Below are 22315 nucleotides of genomic sequence, written 5' to 3'. Positions count from 1 at the left end.
TTTATAAAAGACTTAGAATAGCAGGTTTAAGTTTCCCATGCCTGGTGACAGGCACCAGAATGACTCCATCAATCATTCCAGTATTTTTAACTATGTTTCACATGTTAGCGAGAACATGGGGCGATCGTGGCTCAAGAGTTGGGAGGTCGCCTTGTAATCGGAAGGTTGTCGGTTCGAGCCCCGGCTTGGACAGTCTCGGTCGTTGTGTCCTTGGGCGAGACACTTCACCCGTTGCCTACTGGTGGTGGTCAGAGGGCCCGGTGGCGCCAGTGTCCGGCAGCCTCGCCTCTGTCAGTGCGCCCCAGGGTGGCTGTGGCTACAATGTAGCTTGCCATCATCAATGTGTGTGTGATTGGGTAGATGACTGGTTGTGTAAAGCGCTTTGGGGTCCTTAGGGACTAGTAAAGTGCTATACAAATACAGGCCATTTACCATTTATCATAGGGAAAATTAACATTAAATTACCAACCAATCAGCACATTAAAGATAACAGTGATAACACAAACCTCTGGTCCTGTAGTCACGGAGATGTGATTTGATGTTACTGGATGGAACAGAATAACTAACTTGAAGAAAACTAAATAAAATATCCAGCTAATTTTTTCAGGTTTAGTCCCACTTAATCCAGTTTGTCAACAAAACCAACCGAGCAGGTATTGGTGCAAATGTTTATTGAGAATAGGATGTCTACATGATAACTTGTGTTATAAAACCTATTACATCATCAGTTTTCCCCTGCTAAATCATCCATATTACAGTGCAGGAAACCAAAACAAATACAAGCTGCACTCAAATGACAACACCTGGAACTAACAGGAACTGAAATAGAAAGAAACATTCAGAAGGAAATGAAAACGAAATGCATTGTTGGGAAAACATTTCAACATAAGAGAAATAAAGAGCTGACTCGCTATAGTGTAAAGTATTTTAGTAGCCACATATTGGATAACTGAATTCAAACATAAAAACAGACAGACCTCATACATTTAGTAGATAACATATCTGTTGACCTCCTAAAATGAAAACTGTTTAACTGGAGCAATCCACATAAATGCCAGATAATCTGTTACTTACACAAACACATCATTTTATACATTCAAGCATTAAAGCTGAGATTATCACTTCTCTTTTGTATGATTACCAAAGTGTCTCATAAACAACACAAAAGAAGGATTCATCATATTGGACTGAAATTCAATTTCAGTTGAGACTCGTTACAATCAGTCGCCCCAAGGTTTTTTAGGTTGTAACAGTTGGTATCACAGAATTTAAAAGCCACCTTACATATGGTTATAAAGCTATAAAACACCGTCCTCTGAAAAGGATTTGTACCCCAAATCTATATAAACAAACTGCCCCATTAGACTAAGCTGAATCATTTCTCTACAGTTAAATAGTATTAATATGAGATAAATGTGTCATAACTGTGAAGTGTATTTATTTTAAACAAGGATAGTTTTATCATGTGAGCTCTCTAACTAGTTGTCATGCAATTTGTGTGTTTATTTCCACCACTTCTGGCTTCATGGCTATAAACTACCACTCTACTTCACTGATGCGGGCAACATCTTCAGTGGGATTTTACTCAGATTACTTACGTATGGAAACATCTTCTCAGTGAAAGTGTGTGTGAAGGTGTGTATTTGTGTTTTGGTGTCAGGATCAGAGAATGACACCTTCCCTCTGTTCCAGTCCAGCTGAACTCTGACCTTCTTGACCGCCTTTAAAAAAAGAACGATGGAAGACTCTGGCAGGGAGCGCACGGTGTATTCACCTTTATAAAACCCTAGCCTCCATAATCCAGATTGCGGCTCTCCCTTCCTTTTGACAGACTCTGCTAACACACCGACTTTCCAGTCTGTGCTGTTTCCAACTTCAACATCCCAGCTGTGAGTGCCTGAATAAAAGCCCTCGGAGGCCATAGCAATCGGGTAGAAGTCAAACCTCTCTGGATTGTCGGGAAGCTGCCGTTTCTCACTGACGCTCACACCGGTCAGATCTTCAGAGATGAGGAGATTTGGCTGGGCAGAGTTTGGGTCCAGAATCACAGGAGAGTAGGAGACCATCTTCTTCATCTTGTTCCAGATGTTGTAACCCAGGTTGCCCAGGTGTTTGGCCACATCTATCAGAGCTTCTGAGACCAGCTGTGGGTCATCCAGCTGGGGGTACAGCTGGACCATGTTCATTGTACCCTTGTAGTCCTGCAGAAAAGCGACGTTTTCAGCTTTCAGCTCCTCCTCTGCAGCTCTGATTGTGGCCGAAAGAGCTGCCATCTCTCTGCTCAGAGCAGCAATCTTCTCCTTCATCTGCTGACTCTTCTCTTGCTCTTCTATATTCAGAACAGCCAGCCTGGTCTTCTCTTCCTCATCTAGAAACATGCGAAACTTCTTAAACTGCTCCTTGATCTGCTTCTCTGTTTGTTGAGCCTGGGTCTTAATGTGTTGCTCTGTTATATCAAAGTTTCCCTTCGCTTTTTGTAAGACCTTCAGTTTGTCCTGTAATGGTTTTAGGGATTTCTGAAGCTCTTCCTTGTGATCCTGCGCGGCCTCATCGATGGGCCAGAACTTGTGGTCGACGTGTGCTCTCGAATCACGACAGATGACACAGGCTGGCTCCTGATGGTCCAGACAAAAGAGTTTGAGTTTCTCAAAGTGCAGACAGCACAAAACCTCAGACCCTGCCGAAGCGCTCTGATTTTTCTTTTTTAAGTAGGCCTCAGCGAGGTTCTTTAGGACCAAGTTACAGGGTGGGTCACTCTGCTCTGACATTTTCTTACAGACTGGGCACTGCTGTTCCAGCTTCTGTGCCCAGCAGTTCTTCAAACAAGTCTTGCAGAAGCTGTGGCTGCATGACAGGAAAACAGGATCCCTAAAGATGTTATGGCAGACGGGACAGGAAAGATCCTCCTCGGACTGGAAAGACATCTTTTCTCAGAGAGAAGCTGAAAATGCACCGAACAGAATTGTATAACAGGAAGGCGGCCAGGTTTACTTTCACTTTTGGTTTGTGTTATAAACATAATATTTCGTCTCCTTAGAAGGGAACAAATGAACTCTTACCTTAACTATACTAGTTTCGCCTTGTTTTCCTTTCTCTGTTTTGATTTTAACCTTGAGATAAATTTCTCACCCAGACAACGCTTTTGTTTTTCTCAGAGGAAGAACGCCCAGGCTTCCTTTTTTGTTTTGTTTTTTAACCCATAGCTGAAAGAGCGTAGTCAGGTGGGCGGAGACAAAGGTGTGACCTGTTTTAAAGTGCTCCTAAACTATTCCCATTTTAAAGCTTTTTCAGCAGTACAGTAGTTCAGACATGGAAACAGACAAAAAATAAACTCAACAATAACAACAGCTGTCTTATTAAATTAAAGATTGTGGAGGTATGTAAAGACTACAGGAGAGGCCTCAATATGTCTCACTCCAACTTTATTAACGGCTTCACTAGAACTCCGTATACAAAAAGCGCCAAACCTCCACCCCATCACTTCCCTTAACCTTGGGTGTGAGTGGAGCCACCTGGTGGTCCGACCCCCCACCCCAAACACACGTGAACGAGGCTGGTGTAGGCGGGCAGGACAGGCAGTCGGTTGGAGGGTGCTCCTGGGGGAAAACCAGAGTCCATTCACCCCGTGGCAGGAGGGCGGCCAGAAGAAGAAAAGGATGAGGAGGGGCTCTAACTGATAATGAACATAACTACAGGCTTGGAGGTCCTAAAAGTCAGGTATAAAAGGAACGGTCTGGGGGTTTAGAACACATTTTGTGTAATTATAACAATGTGATTTATGACCCTGTTACACAGACATTCAGTGTAATACAATCAATTCACTGATCTTAATGTTCTCAGGTAGGATGGCTCAAAATACTTGTAACAATCAGAGTAACAAAATGAGTATTAAAACAAGAAAAAAGAAGAAAAACCAACAAAAATGTTTTAATTATTCAGCTGTGAGGTCATTTTTTAATAAAAGAGATTTGTTGCATATTTAGTCTTTTAGGGACTCATCATGTGAACATGATTCATACTTTCAGCTTTTTGAATAAAAGGCAGTTTTATTTTCTATTGCAGCCCCAAATGTAATATTATCAGACAAGATTACTTTGTACTTTGAAAGTCTGTATGGATTTATTTACACATTTCAACTAAATGTTGAATTTGGGGGTTTTACCTTAAGAGCTAAAAAAGATCATTTTTTGACATTTGAAACATTTACATCTTCAAAAACTCTGAGGCCAAATGTACAACACTGAATTGTTTACACCGAGTCAAACCTGCTTCGTCAAAGGGGTTCAGTGTTCCTTTGGGTCAAAGGGTCCACTGATTTATCCGTGTTCACCTCTTTAAGTTCACTTTGTGTTTGTCTCCACCTAGTGGTCGATGAGAATTACTGCAAATCAGTTCAATCATTTACCTTCTACCAGACAAAAGCTCTTCTCAATACTCAGTTAAAATGCAACAGAGTAACCAGAGAAAAAATGAATTCAAAATGAAATATATTTACCGTTTAGAAGATAACAAACAGCTGCAAATATTGTTAGTTTGATAAAAAATAGTCTACTTCATGTGTTGCAGCCAGTGTTTTTGACAGTCACAACCTCATAATACAACCTTTTGTTTGTACTTATAGTGTCTAAGTGATCTGTCTCTGTATGACACTAAGGTGTTATACAAGTTTGTGTATGCACCATAAAATAGGGCTGTGTAATCCTGTGTTCCTTTTTATTCTGTTGTACTTACCTTTCTTTATCGCTGTGGCCACTTTCACTGACAGCTGCAGCCAATCCCTCTGTGCTTGACTAATTGAACTGGACCTAACTACTCTGTGCTCTTAGTGCCTTTTTAGCATTTTAATAGAATTAGCTATCAGATCATTTTCAGTGCAGAACAAAATATCATTTGTTTTATGGATTTTATGGTCCAATTTTGTTGAGCTAATATTTCTTTTTAGTTTGTTGTTTATCAGCTTTAATTAGCAGGAAAGAACTGCTTTGCGCAGTTTTTGCAGTTTGCAACCAACCTAGTATTTTATAGGTTTTAGGGTTTTTTTTACACTTGAAGGGAAAACATTGGTATGTGGCTATAGTGTCAGTCATCATCATCATCATCATCATCATCATCATCAACATCATGAATAACATCATCGTCGTCATCAAGAATGCCATTAACTGTTTCACCACCTTGATCGTGATCTCCTTCACTATCAGAGTCTGCACTGTCATGAGACACTCGTGGTAATATCTTCAATGGCAGTTCGTTCTTGGTGTAAACAAATGGAAAAAGTTTCTGAGTGAAAGTGTGTGTGAAGGTGTAAATGTTGATGTCAGGATCAGAGAATGACAGCTTCCCGCTTTTCCAGTCCAGGCAAACTCGGATCCTCTGGAGCTTTTTCTTTGGATGAAAGGAGGACGAATCTAGTGGGGAACGTATGAAATAACTACCCTTACTGAACCACACAGCCCACAATCGACACTTAAAGTCTGTTTGTCCCTTTCTTTTAGTTGATTCTTCAGCCACACCAACTAGCCAGTTTGGACTGTCTCCAACTTCAACATCCCAGCTGTGAGTCCCTGAGTCGAAACACTCTGAGCCCAGGACGATCGGATAGCCATCAAACCTCTCTGGATTGTCAGGAAGCTGCTGCCTCTCTCCAAGGCTCACACTGGTCAGATCTTCAGATATGGAGAGGTGTGATTCAGCTGTGTTTGGATCCAGGATCACAGGGGAGTAGGAGACCATTTTCTTCATCTTGTTCCAGACGTTGTAGGTCAGGTTGCCCAGGTGTTTGGCCACATCTATCAGAGCTCCTGACACCAGCTGTGGATCATCCAGCTGGGGGCACTGCTGGACTCTGCTCACTGCAGCCTTGTAGTTCTGCAGGAAAGCAATGTCTCGTGCTCTCAGCTCCTCCTCTGTGGCTCTGATTGTTTCTGAGAGACTTGCTATCTCTCTGCTCAGAGCTGCAATCATTTCACTCATACTCGCACTCTTCTCCTCCTCTTCCTCTCTCAGAGCAGTGATCCTGGCCTCCTCTTCCTCTTGCAGAAACTGGTGAAGCTTCTTAAACTGCTCCTTGATCTGCCTCTTTGCGTGAAAGGCCTGAACCTTAATGTGTTCTGCTGTTTGAACAAAGTTTCCTTTAACTCGTTCAAAGGCCTTCAGTTTGTCCTGTAAGGGTTTCAGTGAGATCTGGAGCTCCTTTCTGTGATCCTGCGCAGCCTCATCGATGGGTCTGAATCTGTGGTTGCTGTGAGTTTTTGAGTCTCTGCAGATGAGACACGCTGGCTCCTGATGGTCCAGACAGAAGAGTTTGAGTTTCTCCGAGTGCAGACCGCAGAGCGACTCGGACTCTGCTGAAGCACTCTGATTTGTCTCCAGCAAGAAGTTCTCACACAGGTTCTTTAACACCAAGTTACAGGGTGGGTTTTTCTTTTTAGATGCACTCTTACAAACAGGACACTGGCGTATTTCTTTCTTTCGCCACCATCTTTTCAGGCAGTTTCTACAAAAGCTGTGGCTGCACGACAGAACAACAGGGTCTCTGAATATGTCTCGACAAACGGGGCAGGACAGCTCTTCTTGGATTCCAGACGACATTTTATCTGTGACTGACGCTGTTAACAAACCACACAAACAGGAAGTTAGAAACTTACTAATCTATAGAAGGTACTTCCACATTTTTAGGGCTCTAAAAACTCACGTAAACGAGGTGAAGTAATCCCAAATCTCTTCTCCTTCTGTGGGTTTTGTCTTCTGGTGAATAATATTGAATTTTTTTTTACAGAGTTTGAAGTTTCCCCTCAGTTGAAAAAGATCTGCTTCCTCTTTTTAGTAACGTAAGTCAGGAAACACGTGGAGCGCGCTCATACGTCAGAGGTGCTACATCACTTTAAATTTGTTTATAGTATTGAAGATATCAGTTAAAGAGACAGCATCATCTTCCGTGGATTATTTTAGCCTCTATCCACCAAGATGAGTTCATATAATGTATCATGATTTTTTTTTTTGCCTCTGTGCACCACGAAATTTTTTTTTTTCAATCAGTATGTGATTGAAGTCCAGATTTTCAAATTTAACTCAATGAAGTTAATGAAAAAAAGTCTTTGTGTAGGAATTACATAGATTTTTATACAAAGACCCCCATTTCACAAGCTCAAAATATAATTAGACAAACCAACGCCTTGAACATGGGCTGCTTTTGAAACAGCTCTTGTTGTCAGTGACTGTCAGAAGTCTATAACTGCTTTTCCGCAACTGCGCAATCTCTTTTACATTTCCGGCCTTCTTCTTCTTGAGTGTAACCAGTGGTTTGCGCCTTGATGTAAACCCTCCTCTACATTCATGAAGGTATTTATAGATTGTGAAGTTTGTTTTTCTTAACCATGGAAAAAATTATGTGATCATCTTCTGCAGTTGTCCTCAGGCCTTTTCATGTTGCTGTGCTTGCCAGTGCAATCATATTGAGAGTTTGAGCAAACAGCTAACAACGCACTTTCAAGACTCTTTAATTTTGTAGCATCTTCAACTTAAAAAAAAAACTAACTTGAGACTTGAGTCAGTGTGAAGTGGCATCATATGTCTCTAAAAGTAGAATTTTTAGGTATCTGTACTTTATCTTAGTTTTTATTTTTATCAGTGACACATGATAAACTGTAGATTTAAATTTTACATGTAATGTCATAATTTTAATTACTTATTGGATTTTATATGTGTTATGATAAATTATGTATTTTCATTTTGTGAAATCTCCAGCAAAATAAACAAAGCTATACAAACTTAGTTTATTCAAATACTGGGTAGTTTTGTCCAAAATAAACAGGTTAGTTTGCAGTACTGTGGCGAATTCACAGTAAAGCACTGTGTTGGACTGATGCAAGGTGGTTGTGGTGCTCATGGTTTCATTTAGATTTAGGTTACATCAAGTGTAGCAAATTGCATTTAGGTTGACGATGCTTGGACTAATTAGCTAAATTTCATCTCTATACCAACTGTATACTGTCTAGCATAAAGATAGTGTAAACAGTGTAGGGGATGGACGTCAGTCAAGACAGCAGGTCAGCTGATCGCTGCATGTACACTAAGAAAATCTACCGAAGCTCACAGTAGAAAATTACTGTGAGTTGTGATTGTTTTCCGTGTGCTGAGCAACTAAACTGTTTCGATCATTACCTGCTAAATCCCACTGTAACTCCCGATTGTACTAATTTTCCTGTTTAGGTGTGGAGGTGAATTCACCATCTACAATGTAAGGAACAGAAAATTGTTATTTTTTAAAACTCTCTTTCACTTCATGTGTCCTACATAACAGATTCAAGCTTTCATGAGAATTAGAATTTAGACTGGAGTAGCATTTGCATCCTCATGTACTAATATTGTTTTATATTATATTAATATAGTGCATGGTTCAGTTATCTTTTACAATGGTTAGCAGAATTGTCCTTCAAAGAAGTACTTTTTTCTTTCCTGCGAGTACATTTCAGAGCCTGTATTTCACTTTTACTTGAGAAAAACAGCTGCTACAGTATTTCAGCTGTTACTAGAGTATTTATAAACACAGGTACTTGTACTAAAGTAAAGGAAGTCTGTACTTTTGCCATCTGTGATAAAATGTAAGATGTAATGAACTACTGTTGCAGTGAAATGACAATAATTTGTATGCATAATCATAAAGATCTGATGCGAAATTATTTGCAGATATGTATTTTTTCCAAGTTTAAAAAGACAAAAAAGCAAGGAAGGTCCAAAGAGCGGGACAAACACATTTTCATAAAATCTGCTGTTTAATAAAAACCATGGCACAAATACAATGTGGAAAAAAATTGAAGTTTTACACAGATGAAAGTTATCGATCTATAAATCACACAATTTTGTGATTTAAAAATAACATCTAAAGACAACCATGTGATTTTACTGCATTAGAAAAGAGACATTCAGATGTTTTTACTCTGCTATGAAACAAAATACTAAGCCATGAATAATGAGTCTTAAGGCACTGCTGGCTCATATAGATCACAGTTCAGTATACAAGTCAAAAATACCTAATTGATGGTGACAACACCAACTCTGTCTGTAGAAATATTTAGCCAATAAATACATTAGTAAACTGACCAAATACACAACACCAAATTAAGTTTTTGCATTAAAAAAAAATCAAACTTATCATCTCTTCGCAACTTTTCAGAAGCAGTCGTAAACGCACAGATGTATAGATGTTACGTTGTGCTCTGTAAACTTATGAACTTAAATATATATATAGTAATTTAATTTATTGATAAAAGATGTTATCTGGATCCAGAAATCTTTGTACCATTTAAACTACAATATTGCACCACTAACTCTGGTTTTGTCATTTCTTGTTTAAATTTTAAGCGCTTAGCAAAGAAACTCTAGTTTTTTTGTTTTTTTTTTAAAGAAATGTTAGTACATATACTAATAAGAAGCTCAATCTAAATGCAAAAGACTACAGCGATGGTATAACAGGCGTTATTTTATAACCCATGAAAACAAAATCAGTGCCAGTCAGTTTGCAGCTAAACATAGTCACCTAAAGAAGAAACACGATTTCCTCTTTACTACTTTCGATCTGAAGTTGAATTGCATATTTGTGGCATTTTTTTTTTACATGTTAAGTGACAAGTTTAAATCAGACTGTCTGTACAGTGCATCAAACTAAAAAAAAAAATCCGAGCTCTTTAAGTCGATGGTAAATGTTTTATTCTTTCTTTAGTATTTTAGCTTTTCTGCAGGTGGACTCCTCAGTGTTTGCAGACAGCTGTTTAGCCTCGACATGCATCTGTCTGAGGGAGTACGGTTAGCGCACAGCCAATAGGAAAATATACGCAGCCTGTGCAGGGCCAATGGTTATGTGGATCTTGACACGCTAAGAACACTCCTGTAAAATATATTCTGAATTTCAAAAGCTTTCTTTCCTGGATAACCCCGTGAGGTCTAACCCACCCACCACTTTACAGACATTAATTAATCCTGATCCTAAACAAATGGAACAATTCCAAGAATAATTCCTCTGTAAAGTTTTTTCTTTGAGACCAGACTTTATCCTTGTCTGGGAAACAGAGCCTGTATGCTTTTTAGAATGTGTGTTGGTTTGGAGCCTCGCTTGGTACCAAGCTAATCACAATGTGCAAAACCAAAATTTACATTCAGATAGCAAGGCCTGAAAACAGTGTTTCAGGTACTTGTGATTGCCAAAGATGAACTCGGAGGGTTAAATAAATTTAAGAAATTTACAGCTTCAACAAATATTAGTATAAAAAACCAAAACAAAAAAAAAAACCAAAACATCTTTACTGCATATAGTTAGCTTTTTGATGCATGGAAAATTTCTTTTGAACAGTCAATGTGAGGAAGACATGGAAACTACCGGCCATCTATATATACATAAACTACAATCTCATTACATTAAACCTTATTTGCAGTGGAAGTAATACTGAAAAGAAAAAAAAAAGTCTTTAGAAAAAAAAATGTATTAACAAAAATGCACAGGTGAGCTGTTGCATCCTGATTAAGCAAATCAGACTTTGTGTGGTGAAAACATTTTAAAGTGCACTGAAGAAATCCACATGTTGGTAGATTAATGTGTAAATGACATTCACTGTTGTACTACTTCAATACAAATAGGGCTTAAAATAGTTCTCACTCACAGTGAAGCCAAAATCGAATGTTGTCAAAGCTTCAGATTAAATGTCATCACCGACAGAAATTACAAAAATATTCTGAGTTGTTCTGTTTTTGTATAAAGTAGAAAATATTTTTATACTTTAGGATGTAAAAAGATACACAGATGGGTACAGTTACAGCTTTACATAGAAAAACGAGAGGTTGGCGGGTTCAGAAAACAGCAAAACTCAATATACAAACAATATTGTTAGTGTTACAAAATTAAATAGGACAGTGGCAATAACAGAATAAATTATTAGCTATGGAAACATGTTCATTATCCTCACTGTAGAAAAGGCTGAGGATGAGACGACACGTGTCGGTTTGGTCACATATGGTGCTGCTGGCTGATTAAAGTTTAATCAGGTGGTTACTGTAGTGAATAAGGCTCTCAGAGTGTCCAGAAACTCGAGCTGTCAGGACCACGTCACTCAAGTTTGTCCCCAGTCAGTCTTTAATAAACTCTCTGCCTTGCTCAAGTCTGACTTTCTGCTTCTTCATGTCAGTTTGTGTCCTCGCAGACATGCAAAGGTAATGACTGGTTATTCTGCCGCAGGGTACATTGGTGCTTATACTGAATTACAATTACTAAAACAAAATAATCAAGGTAAGGTGTAAACCTTTTTTATTTATAAATAAAATTTATGTTGACGTAGTGATATCTACCTATACAATTTGATGGGGACAACACAAACAGACCCCTTGTCTGTCCTCCACTGCATCCTTTGACTCATCTCTCCATCTCGCCTACTTACAAATGCCATCTGACTCTGGTGGAAACAGTGCAGCTGTTCTAACTGCCTCACATCTGGAGGCTTTTCTTTACCTAAGAAAATCAGAAGTCTTCAAACCAGTGCGAGTGCAGTCAGAGCTCACTTGCTGCCCGTTTCATAGGCAACTAATGGGCGACAATGACCTGACCTATGGCGTTTGAGTGTGGATTCCTCTGTGACATCACAGATTTGTGGTGATTGGTTGGTTTTCTTCAGTTTAAAAAAAAAAAAAAAAAAATCTGCTACACATCCACAAGGCAAACCTCTGGATCTGCCCGAGTCTGTCTGTCCACACATCTGTCCATTAGTCTGTCTATGCTTAGCTCGCCTTCTCCTTTTTCTGCCTCTTCCTTCTGTCTCTTGGTGAGGTCACTCGCGATAGCCAGCGCTCCTCCTTTTAGGAATCTGACAAAGTTCTCTCCTACAAGCGGCCCCATGGCGTACATGCCTGGCCCGTTCGCAGCAATCACCCTGTTTGTAAACGGGTCCACCTCAATTGGGTTCCTCCGGCATGAGATGGGCTCCTCAGGGTTCATGCCAAGCGAGCGCCCGTTATTGTCTAGAAAGGAAAGATTGGGGTGGGCGCCAATCAGAACCAGAGCCTTAGAGACCTGAACCACCGTCCGCTCGCCAGCGTCTGACTCTAGAACGCACTTTCGGTCAGGTCTGAACTCGACAACCCTGTGGCGCGGGAAGCTCAGGTAACCCGGGTACCGGGGGAGAGAGGAGGAAGAAGAAGAAGGGTTGGAACGATGAAGATTCTGCGTATGGTCCTGTTGTGAATTATTGCGTTGATGCTGTTGAGTCATCATCTGGTGAACCTGGAGGACAAAGTACAGAACAGAGGTTAGGCGATTAAAATCCTAGACGACCCGGTTCAGCTGCCATGACGATCAGTCAGGAAATTGAGTGGCTCTGCTCTCCTCACCTTGTGGTACTCTGGGTAGAGCAGTTTAGGCAGCTGGTTGAAGATGAGCTCTGGGTCGTTGACTGACCGTCTGAAGGCGTGGTAGACAGGGGTGTTGAGATGGTGGGTGGCAAGTACTGCGTCGGCTGCCGTAAGTCCTGCCCCCACCACCAGAACTGGGTCTGACGACTGGTCGAGCTCACCGCGAGCGATGGCTGCCTCTAGATCCCAGAATGAGTGGCACACGAAGGGCAGGGACTCGCCCTGTGCACCGAGTCTGGCCGGGATGTCATGCGTGCCCGTCGCCAACACCACATTGCGTGCTAACACGGAGAAAGGTACCTCCTCTGAAAGCGTGGAACCATCTAAAAGTAGGAGAGAAGAATCAATAGGTGAAAATCGGCTTTACTGAGAGGCTGCATGAAGTCCATATTAATATGATTTTGAGCAGTGAATCAAGCAAAACTACTTTAGTGCGGTCCTAGAATCCTAATATTCAGCTGGCAATGTGCTTTAACACTTTATAACACAACAAATCTTAACAGTGATCAAGAGAGTTTCATTCACTGTACCTCCAAGCTCTTCCCCCTCTCTCCGCTGCAGTCCTGTCACTCTCCAGCAGGGCGGCGACCCCTCCTGGCTGATAGGCTGCCTGGTCACAGAGGTGGCTAAAGTCCCACAGGCAAAGTTCTGCTCCAGGGACATCTGGGAAACGTAGTGCTGGTAGTAGGAGGCGATCTCTGCTGGTGTAGCACGGTCATTTCGCACATTTCTGTTGTGAAAGAAACACGAAAATACATTTGGATACAGGTTAAACACGTATTTGTTTACAGACACAGGACATGAAGACGAGTATTAGGGATCAGAAAGAAGATATTTACTAACGAAGTTTTGATTAAAAAAAAAAAAATCTGTAAATGAAAGAGTTGTTGGGGCGATATTGAAACACAAGTCTGAGTGTGGCGCACAGAAATTAAAGACCACTGTTCTGCTGCTATGGTCACAAATTGCTATTTTATGTAAATCAAGTGGGTCCAGCTGGGCTGAGTCATTTGAAAAACAAATTAAAGAGTGTGACGCATGAAGATCAATGGCTTTGTTCTTTTATTTCTCTGCTCAGCTTACTCAGAAGAGTACTGTAACTGTATTTTCTTTGTGGTAAAAAACTTATTAATTTAGGCCTCCAAGTCTTAATTTCATCAATTTTCATTACATTATCAATTTATTTTCATTTATATGACCAATACATCTCCTAAAAGTCATTCTTGTTCTTAGCAGCCTCACTGCAATGACAGCTTGAGTCTAGTCTTAATAATCAGGGCTGTGGGGATTAAATTCAAGTATAAGCTAACTACAAGAGCAGCTCCATCATTGAAACTCAAACCCCATTTAGCTTTAGGTTCTCAGCTCGTAAACATAAGCCCGGGTGGTCAAGATTTGTTATTAATAAAGGTAATCAGATAGTATTTGTCCACTGTGGAGACATCTTTTTGTACACAAGCCTCTCTGCCAGGAGCTTTATTACGGTTGAAAACTTCATGAACCCTGTTGAGTGTTTAAACAACACGTCGTACACGCTCTGTACACAAAGTGGCGGTTTTATTATGAGCAGACCTGCGTTTGTCTCTCATCCAGTCCTTCAGCTTCAGCCCGGGAAGCTCCATCCAGTTAGCCAGGCTCAGCGTCAGCATGGAGCCCTCCATTGCCTGCACACAGCACACACATTGTTAACACTTTTGTTATTCAAATCCTGTTTGCCTTCTATCGCGTGCACATCAACTTCTGTGTGTAAATAAGCAGCTGGCAAAACATTTTTTTTATGTGTTTGCTAACCATATCTACTTTACGATCGAATTCAGGCCATCTTATAAAATAACATTTTATGATGATAAGGACTAAACAGACGACTGTTTATCCTTCTGCTTACACAAAACAGAATGGGTTAGCCTTTAAAACCTATTCTGTAACTTACATGCCAGGCTCCTCCAGGTGGTCCCTTCCCCAGCACCAGGTGGGGAATGGCACGCTCTGGCTCGTATCGCCATTCCAGCGGAGAGGTGTGGTCGAATCCGAAGTCGCTGTCTGGCAGCAACAATGAATCAAAGAGCACCGCTACGGGGTTGGACGACCGCCCTTCCAGCCCCTCGCACAGGTACTCCAAGTCCTACAAAGGGAGCATCTGTGAGGCTCTGTTCACACTGCACTAATGCAACTTCACAACTTCACCGAGAAAAGAAAGACGTTTACCTGCTCCAGCAGCGACAGGTGAGGCTGCTCTGCCAGCTTGCTGTGCAGCAGGGGATTTGGATGTGATGCCTCAGGTGACAGGTAAGGGGTGTAACCTGATAACAGGTAGGACAGGCAGATGCCTGAGGGGCCATTACCTGAAAATAAATGAGAGGTAAGGTGGTGATTGGTTATACATTCAGAAAAAATGCAGTTTGGTTATTACCAATTTTACCGCACAGCTGAACACAGATCAGAAAAAAAAAAGAAAAAGAAAATTTGAATAACTCAATTTAACTTCCAACAGAAACATTGCAAAAAACAAAAACAAAACCTGTCAATGAAAGGGGGACATTAAAGTCAGTGTGCTGCATGATTCAGGGGGTTTGGATATAGCACATACAAGAGGCCAATGATTCAGCAAAACCACGTACAACAGTTGCACAGTCAGGTTATCCCACTTTCAGCTCTCTAAGTAATCCAACTGAACCTTTTTTTTTTTAACACAACAGCCTTTGCTGATGCGAGGATTCACTCTGATTTTTTTTCTGTGAATCATTAATCTGGATTCATCACTGATTCATGGACAGTAAAGCTCTTCTTTTCCATTAGTGAGCTGTAATGCTGCAGGAGTGTTCACCTGAACCAACAGTAGAAAAAAAACCCATAAGAAAGCCAGCGTTTGCATTTATAACTGAAAATGAGGAAAACCACAGTGGGTTTCTTTTAAAGTATTGCATTGTTTGCCTCAATTTTGTGCAACATCTGCTTCCCGCTGTTGGTGAGTTCATCTCTTAAAATCTAAGCCATATTTAGCCTATAACCAATTAATACCTTGGCTAACTATTAGGCTATAAAGTGGAATCCCAGAGTCATGCAAAAGACCATAGAAATGCAGACAAAGCAAAACTGGCACAACTCACTTTCAGAAGTATATTTCTTCTCATGCAGTTCCCTCTGAGCTCCATCACAACGATCCAATTTAATGTTTGTCAGGTTTATTTCAAAGCTACTGGCTAATGTTTAGGGTGTGAACTTCATTAGTAACTGCTGTAATAACTTAATCGAGCACACACCTAAACAAAGCTAATGACTGCTCCTTTGAGGTTTGTAACCGAACAATTAAAACTGCAGTTCTTCATGTGTGTTTTCTTACCAATGATCACCACAGGCAAGATGTCTCCAGGGAGAATTTCTTTGTCATGAAGGTCCATTTCAACTGCAAAGAGGAGAAAAGACATTTTTATACAAGACTGAGAAAGTAGTTCAACACAGTTAATGATTGTTGAGTCCAGTCAGCATTAACAATGGTGAGTCGAGTTCATTTTCATGTGACCTGTGGCACACACATGCACACACTTCCCCTGCAGAGCCTCAGTTTGACATCGTAGCTCGAGATGGCGTAGATAGAGATATGACGCTGCCACATACACCATAAACCACACAGGAAGACAGTCTCTAGAGAGACTTCATGTGAAGACGCTAATTTCTTCCTTGTTTACTCTCTGATTTAATTTTTTTCAAACCTGCAAGTTTGAAGCTGTACTTTACTATTCCTGAGTTTACAAACAAGTCAAGACATTGAGGTCAACTCAGTACATCAAGGTCGGCTGTAGAGGAACTAGATCTGTTACACACAGCAGTAGGTCAAGTGCGAGAATCAGTTTTACAACTAAAACACATCCACTGTAAGTTTAGACATTAACCCAGGGTGAAAAGGCATTAAATCAAATGTAATAACTCACTCAGATCACAAGATGCTTAAAAGCCTGAGGGCACACGACCTGTACTCACATCATATTTTACCCCCACAACATGCATGCTCTTTTCCCCTGTTAAGTTTAACTGTTGTGGATTAGATCAACAAATTTGGCCTTGGAGAGTCTTTTATTTGCTTGGAATTTTCTAAACACAAAGCTAATCTTTAAGCACTTTCACTCATTTTAATGTGCATCAATGTGTTTGCTTTGTTTCTAACTTTATTTATTAAAGGAACCAAAGGCCTCAAATGCTAAAATAAAAATCTGTTTGAAATGAAGAAACAATTCACACTTTCATCTTTTTCTTTTTTTTCTGAAAGGAGACCTTGCTGAGGATTTTTTGCACAGTTTATGTACTAAAGGACCACAAGCCAAGCGCCATTTAGTCTGATTGTATTCATGACGAGTGAGGCAACCTCTGGAGCTCACACGATTAAAAAGGGAAAATGTGAGTTTGGCGATTACAAGTTGTTTCATTAAAGCTCTGACTGGCCGTTTCAGGTGATACAAACAAACGAATGATATAATTTATTTTGAGGACTTCCAGGAAAGACTATCAGCATGAGACGATGTTGATTATTTTGGCCTTGCAGGTCTGACGCTGAGAAAGGCTCAAACTGAGTGTTTTGTGATCAGCCTGACACAAAAATGTGACCATGAAAAAACAAAAAAAAGGAAATATTTGGAGGTAAAAAAACAAAAATATTTGGAGTTCCATTAAATGAGAAAATCTTGTGTCCTTCAGCTGTTATCATGACCACGACAAGGAGGACGAAGCGTAGAAATGAACGACCGAGGAACTGATATTCAGGGAGGAACGTCTTACTTCGTATCGCCCCTGTGTTTACTGGGTACATGCCTCTCAGTGTGGTTTAAAATAAACATCAAGTCTGCTGGAATCTCAGTGTTTAGAAAAATTATTCCACAAGAAAAAGTGACAAATTTAACTCCCTTTTCCACCGGTCACAAAATATAGGCCTATATAGTCTAAAATTAAACAAAATTAGCAGAATGAATGAAAAAAAAAAAAAAAAGATGGTGGTAAAAGAAATGGTCTCCAATACATCCTCATTAGAAGGAGCTCACTGCTCATCAAGTAGCTCTAATAAAGGTCTCACTCAAAGGGTCCCTGTTTTCTATCTTTAAGAAATATTTCAAATCTTTAATACACTGGTGACAGGATGGAGGCTTTTTCCATTAAAATAAACAAAAAACAACAACAAAAAAGCACCAAACACCTTGCATGAACTGCAGTTTCAGCAGCCACAGAGGAGTGCCGCTGGTGTAACGGTGCCTTTATTTGTACCAAAACAGTGTGCAGTTACTTTTTCCCACCCCTGTGATGCAATGACCAGGAAATCTTTGCAAATATAGTTATTCATCACGGAAATGGGAGCAAGTCATTTTCCACATAGAAACTCTGTTTGTCTCTAACCCAACTCATTAAAACTTAACTGAATGCCCAATAAGTAAATTATGAAGCGTGGTGCAAGAGTGTAATGCATTTACCCCTTTGCAGACACTCTAGACAGATAGACAGACAACTGTAATATAGCTCATGATGTCAGCTAAGGTATGACGTTACTCATTTGCACAGACCTGCCCCTTTACATAATCTGCTAAGTCATGCTTACACGGGGGAAAAGAAAGTTACTGCAGGACATGGAGGGAAAAAGAGGATGACTCAAAACAAAAAACACAAGGTCAAGATAAGCAAAGCACTGAAAAGGGGCAAAGAAAAAAAAGAGGCTTGACTGAACCAGAATCAGCGTGAAAAAGAAAAGTAGCTGCGAGAAAGATAGAGGGTTACATAATCCAGCCCAAACGGTGGCAGAGAGCCCAGTGAAGGCGGGCTGCACACACATACAGTCCATGAATAAATGAAGCCTAGTAGCTGTGTTTCCCCCTGGGATTGACCTGCGGGGATAATTACGCTTCCTTAATTTCTTTGGCACAAAATGCCAAAAGTGTTTTCCAGGGAAATGTGACTAATGTGCAGCACAGACGTCATTAAACACTTTATTTTCAGTGTTTATGCTTACAAAAAAGAGGACTTTAGCTACAGCATTAAATGTACCAAATATAACAGTTATGCCAAGTTGTTATCTCAAAAAAAAAAAAAAAAATCAAACTTAATGAGATGTACCAACTTCTGTGTATGGTACTTCCAAATTACTATAGTTTATCAGAGTAAAGAGTTACTCTTATTTTCAAATTAAACACTCATTTAAATTGTAATCTAAATATAAAAAGAAAACTAATGAGTCTGCCATGAGGTACTGTGCATGTTTGCTTAACTTCAGCACACCTGCAGTGATCTCTGGGTCATATTACAGTTATAAAAGTCATAAACTCTAACTGCGTCAACTGGATAAAACACAACTGACCAGTCATAGCAGTCATCATTCATGACCCGTGATACCTGACAGTATAGTCTTTTTTTTTTTTCATTAGTCATTGTGCCAAACACCCATTTTTATATTGGATGTTTCAGACTTACATGTTATACAAGTTCATTTCGGTATTCCCATTCCAGGTGTAATAAGAGGTCGTTTGGTATCAAAGCACTGGCCAAAGCAATATTGGCCAGTGAGACATAAAGGTCCTAAGTTAGACTACAAATACTGCTTTAAGAAGTGGGAGACGTGGTGGTGTTACAAGTAAGAAGTGCTTTTAACCTAAAACAGGACCTCGGTTTTACACCTTGATTTAATTATTATATTTTCCCCCAAAAGGAGGTTTCCATTCACCTTTACTGTCATCGAAATCCTTAATAAAATTAAATGTTGAACCTGTTTTGATGTTTTACTTTCAGTCCTTCTCTGAGAAGAGGCATACTTAAAAAAGTAATGAAGCAACTACACTTCCAGGTTGTGTATTTCCTTTACGGTAAGACTTATGTTTTTTTGTCAGCTGATACCGACAAATATTCAAATACTGTAAACCAGATATGTTTTATCACTACCTCTATCTCCCTATGTCTACCTGCCAAACAGGCTTTTCAACACAGAGCGTAAGCTTATTTTAAAGCATTTTTTGTTACACTTGCAGTAAGACTCATTTACTGCAAAGGAAAGTTTGTCCCGCCACAGGTGGCGTATATAATTAACTCAGTAACCACACAGCTATAACAATGACACAGCAGTTGTGTCTCGACTTATGTCAACTGCAGGTATGTGTGTGCAGTGTGCAGAGCCACAACAATATGGAGCCATGAAAGCCCTCATATTATTTCGAAACTACAGGGTGCAACTTCCTGTTAAGACTTGTCCTAAATCAGCTGCTCACCATTACATAATCAAATGTTTTGCTCATGCAAAAGACTCAAATCAGCAAATCGAAACATTAACTTAAAAAGCAGAAAACCTCCCACTTATTTAAAGACATATTTTAAATAACTGATGGCCCTTCGGGGGTGAAACTGAGGCACCATTTCTGATTTTAAACAACGGTCAGGCAAAGTCGTCTTTGCTTTACGTTTCTGATGAATGGTGCAAGCAAAGCAGTTACAAAAACAGGGGGGGAAAAACAAAGCGTTGGTGAGTTTCTCCTCTTTTGTGCCCCTGTGAAGCTTGAATCTCTATGACACTGGATCAGATTCTCTACTCATCAGGCTGCAAATATAGCAAAGGCTTATCTAAACTCTTATCCAACTGCTGCTGCTATTTTAATACAGGCTCTCAATCTGAGCCCCTTGATTTTATGCAACGCCCTACATGAATCTGTTTCTACCTGTGGAAAATACTTGAGAAATGCTCAATATGGCACCTGTGCATACGTCTACCTTAAAGCTTCCAGCATCTGGCCAGCTAATCCGCCATATGCACCTGCCAGACGGCTAATGAGATTTCAGTTATGTCTGCCTAGACGCCTGCTGCAGTCTGCAAAGTGTAGGGAGAACCAAATCGGTTCCTGTGCAGTATTGGAAACTAAAACACTAAACACATAAGTATTCACACTTCTTGATCCTTTTCAGCCAGCTGTCTTCTGACTAGCTCCCCCTCATGAACAAAAGGCTAAAACAATGGGTGGGTGGGATTTCTGTGTGCTGACAGCCAGTGCTGTGTGCCTGATACAATCTATTTGGTGTCATTATCATAAAATATCCAAGAGTGGGGTTCAAATGTCTGCAGTCAGAATTTACTGTACATACACTGACCTGTTTGTCAAATTTAACCAGGTGCAATATGAGAACATCACAGTAGCAGTACCTTTATGACAGAGCATAAATTAAAGCCCTCTTTAATTTTGTCACCTGTCTGTATAAACTAAACTCTTTTCCCTGTGTTACTCAGTTTCCTTCTAGGGATTTTGGCACTGGGTGTCCCGACAGCCCTCTGACCTTCCTGTCAGTTTCCTGTGAACTCTCAGCCATCACTGTTTTAGCAAAACCACCACCCACCGACTCCACCTCAAGATAAACATGCAACTGAATTCTAAAGCTGTTTCTATTGTTTCAGCACAGTGAAGCAGTTATTGACATTAACAACTATAAAACTATGTGCAAAACCCAAAGTACCAAAACAAATCATTCACCAGCTATTGTGTTACAAAATGTAAACTTATAAAACTATACTTTTCCTATAAAAATACTGTTTAGCTATGGTGTGATAATCTTTAGTATCCCTAAAATAATTTATATATTAAACTTAATGAAATATTTTCTACTTTTAATTGTACTAATATATATGTATTTATATATAGCTGTGTATAGGAAGCAAATGTGCTTTTAAAAAATTAATCTATAAACGTATCATTCTGTATTTATCTAAAGTTAACCACGCATGCTGTACCACGTGAATGTATATGATTCAGCATTGAGAGTACTTTTGGATGATGAAACTTTTCCAGGATTATGACGGACACTCAGATAAAGGGAACAAATACTTTTTTCCAGTAAAAATCCATTTTTTGTGCAGCACGTCTGCATGAGCGCTACAGATGTTATCTGCTCTGCATTCTTAAGGAAAACCCTAGAAACGTCTCTCCCCACGTTGCACTTGCACCCGCTCGGTCCGGTCGTGACCACCCACGCCCCTCCCCTGCCGGTCAGCTACGTGACTCACAGCTCCAGCTCCGGCTGACAGGAGCCTGCCCTCACCATCTAACCGCTCCACGAACTCAGGACAATGACTCACGCCACAATGGATGCTCACCTAAATGAATGGATAAAGAAGAAAGATGGTGGCCTCGGGCTACTCACTGATTCGCGCCGGAGGTGAGGCTCTGTGTCCCCCGCGTGCTGTTTGAGCCTTTCAGGAGACACGAGGGTTTCACGTCTGTCTTCTGTTTCTGCTGCTTCTTCTCTTCTCTCAGTCTGTCATGTCGCGGCTCTGCCCCCTTCTTTTATAGCCGCCTTCTCTTTTTCCCCCCGCACGTGTTCAACGCGAGCCTCAAACTCCTGCGTCGTGCAGCACGTTCACTCGTTTAATGTAACAGTGCAGATGGCCCCTCCCCCGTCGACCAATAAGAATCACGCCTCTTTCCTAGACGCTGCCCCGGCTTTACCCCCTGAACGCCGCCATCTTTACGCTGCTACGTCGTCAGCGTAAAGCGAAGCAAAAATCGTCTATATTGCGAGATGGAGAGAGACGACGACAGGATGGACTGGATTTTCTTTCGTTATTGTTAAAACAAACGCCAGTCCTCGTGTCTGTATAACTAAGAAATAAATGCACAAGAAAACAGAAAAGAAATAAAGAAAAGACACATTTCTTATTTTATTATTACAGCATAACATAGTCATTGTCTCTGTATAAATAAAAAAGAGAGAAAAAAGGCCAAATTTAGATCTGCTTCTGGATTATTATAAATTTTGACTTTTAAAAAAATCTTACAGTATTTATAGTCGTTTTGCAGTGTGGATCTGCTTGTTTAAGTTTATTATTTAGAGAATCTCAGTTTAACTCCAGTTTTCACTTTTTCCGAGTTATTGGTAGCTTCTTCTATAACCTTATATAATTTTCTTAAACTAAAGCTAA

At 40.3% G+C, this 22315-nt stretch overlaps 2 protein-coding genes across 2 annotated transcripts; both read right to left on the bottom strand.

The window, feature by feature from the left end:
- Window positions 1-654: 654 nt before the first annotated feature.
- Window positions 655-6981, bottom strand: LOC309707398 (uncharacterized protein). Its single transcript, XM_082534706.1, has 3 exons — window positions 6692-6981; window positions 5083-6605; window positions 655-2930 (listed from the first exon to the last, which is right to left on the bottom strand). Exons 2-3 carry the CDS (start codon window positions 6586-6588, stop codon window positions 1545-1547), a joined length of 2892 nt encoding a protein of 963 aa, XP_082390832.1. The 5' UTR covers window positions 6589-6605; window positions 6692-6981; the 3' UTR covers window positions 655-1544.
- A 2707-nt stretch (window positions 6982-9688) lies between these two features.
- On the bottom strand, window positions 9689-21835 carry osgn1 (oxidative stress induced growth inhibitor 1). Its single transcript, XM_082533921.1, has 8 exons — window positions 21538-21835; window positions 15731-15793; window positions 14596-14732; window positions 14321-14512; window positions 13963-14054; window positions 12921-13120; window positions 12370-12713; window positions 9689-12262 (listed from the first exon to the last, which is right to left on the bottom strand). The coding sequence occupies exons 2-8, from the start codon at window positions 15786-15788 to the stop codon at window positions 11684-11686; spliced, it is 1602 nt and encodes a 533-aa protein (XP_082390047.1). The 5' UTR covers window positions 15789-15793; window positions 21538-21835; the 3' UTR covers window positions 9689-11683.
- Between the last annotated feature and the right edge of the window lie 480 nt (window positions 21836-22315).

Source organism: Aulonocara stuartgranti (assembly GCF_965226115.1).
Source record: "Aulonocara stuartgranti genome assembly, chromosome: 5".
NCBI lineage: Eukaryota > Metazoa > Chordata > Actinopteri > Cichliformes > Cichlidae > Aulonocara > Aulonocara stuartgranti.
The sequence above is the reverse complement of the archived record's forward strand: the minus strand, read 5'-3'. Positions and strand labels throughout refer to the sequence as shown.

Coding starts and splice junctions, on each gene's coding strand:
- osgn1 (XM_082533921.1), bottom strand. CDS start 15,788: ATGGACCTTCATGACAAAGAAATTCTCCCTGGAGACATCTTGCCTGTG. Junction 13,121..13,962: donor TGGATGAGAGACAAACGCAG/GTCTGCTCATAA, acceptor CTTTCACAACAG/AAATGTGCGAAATGACCGTG. Junction 12,714..12,920: donor AGAGGGGGAAGAGCTTGGAG/GTACAGTGAATG, acceptor TCCTACTTTTAG/ATGGTTCCACGCTTTCAGAG.
- LOC309707398 (XM_082534706.1), bottom strand. CDS start 6,588: ATGTCGTCTGGAATCCAAGAAGAGCTGTCCTGCCCCGTTTGTCGAGAC. Junction 2,931..5,082: donor ATGATGATGATGATGATGAC/TGACACTATAGC, acceptor GCTTCTCTCTGA/GAAAAGATGTCTTTCCAGTC.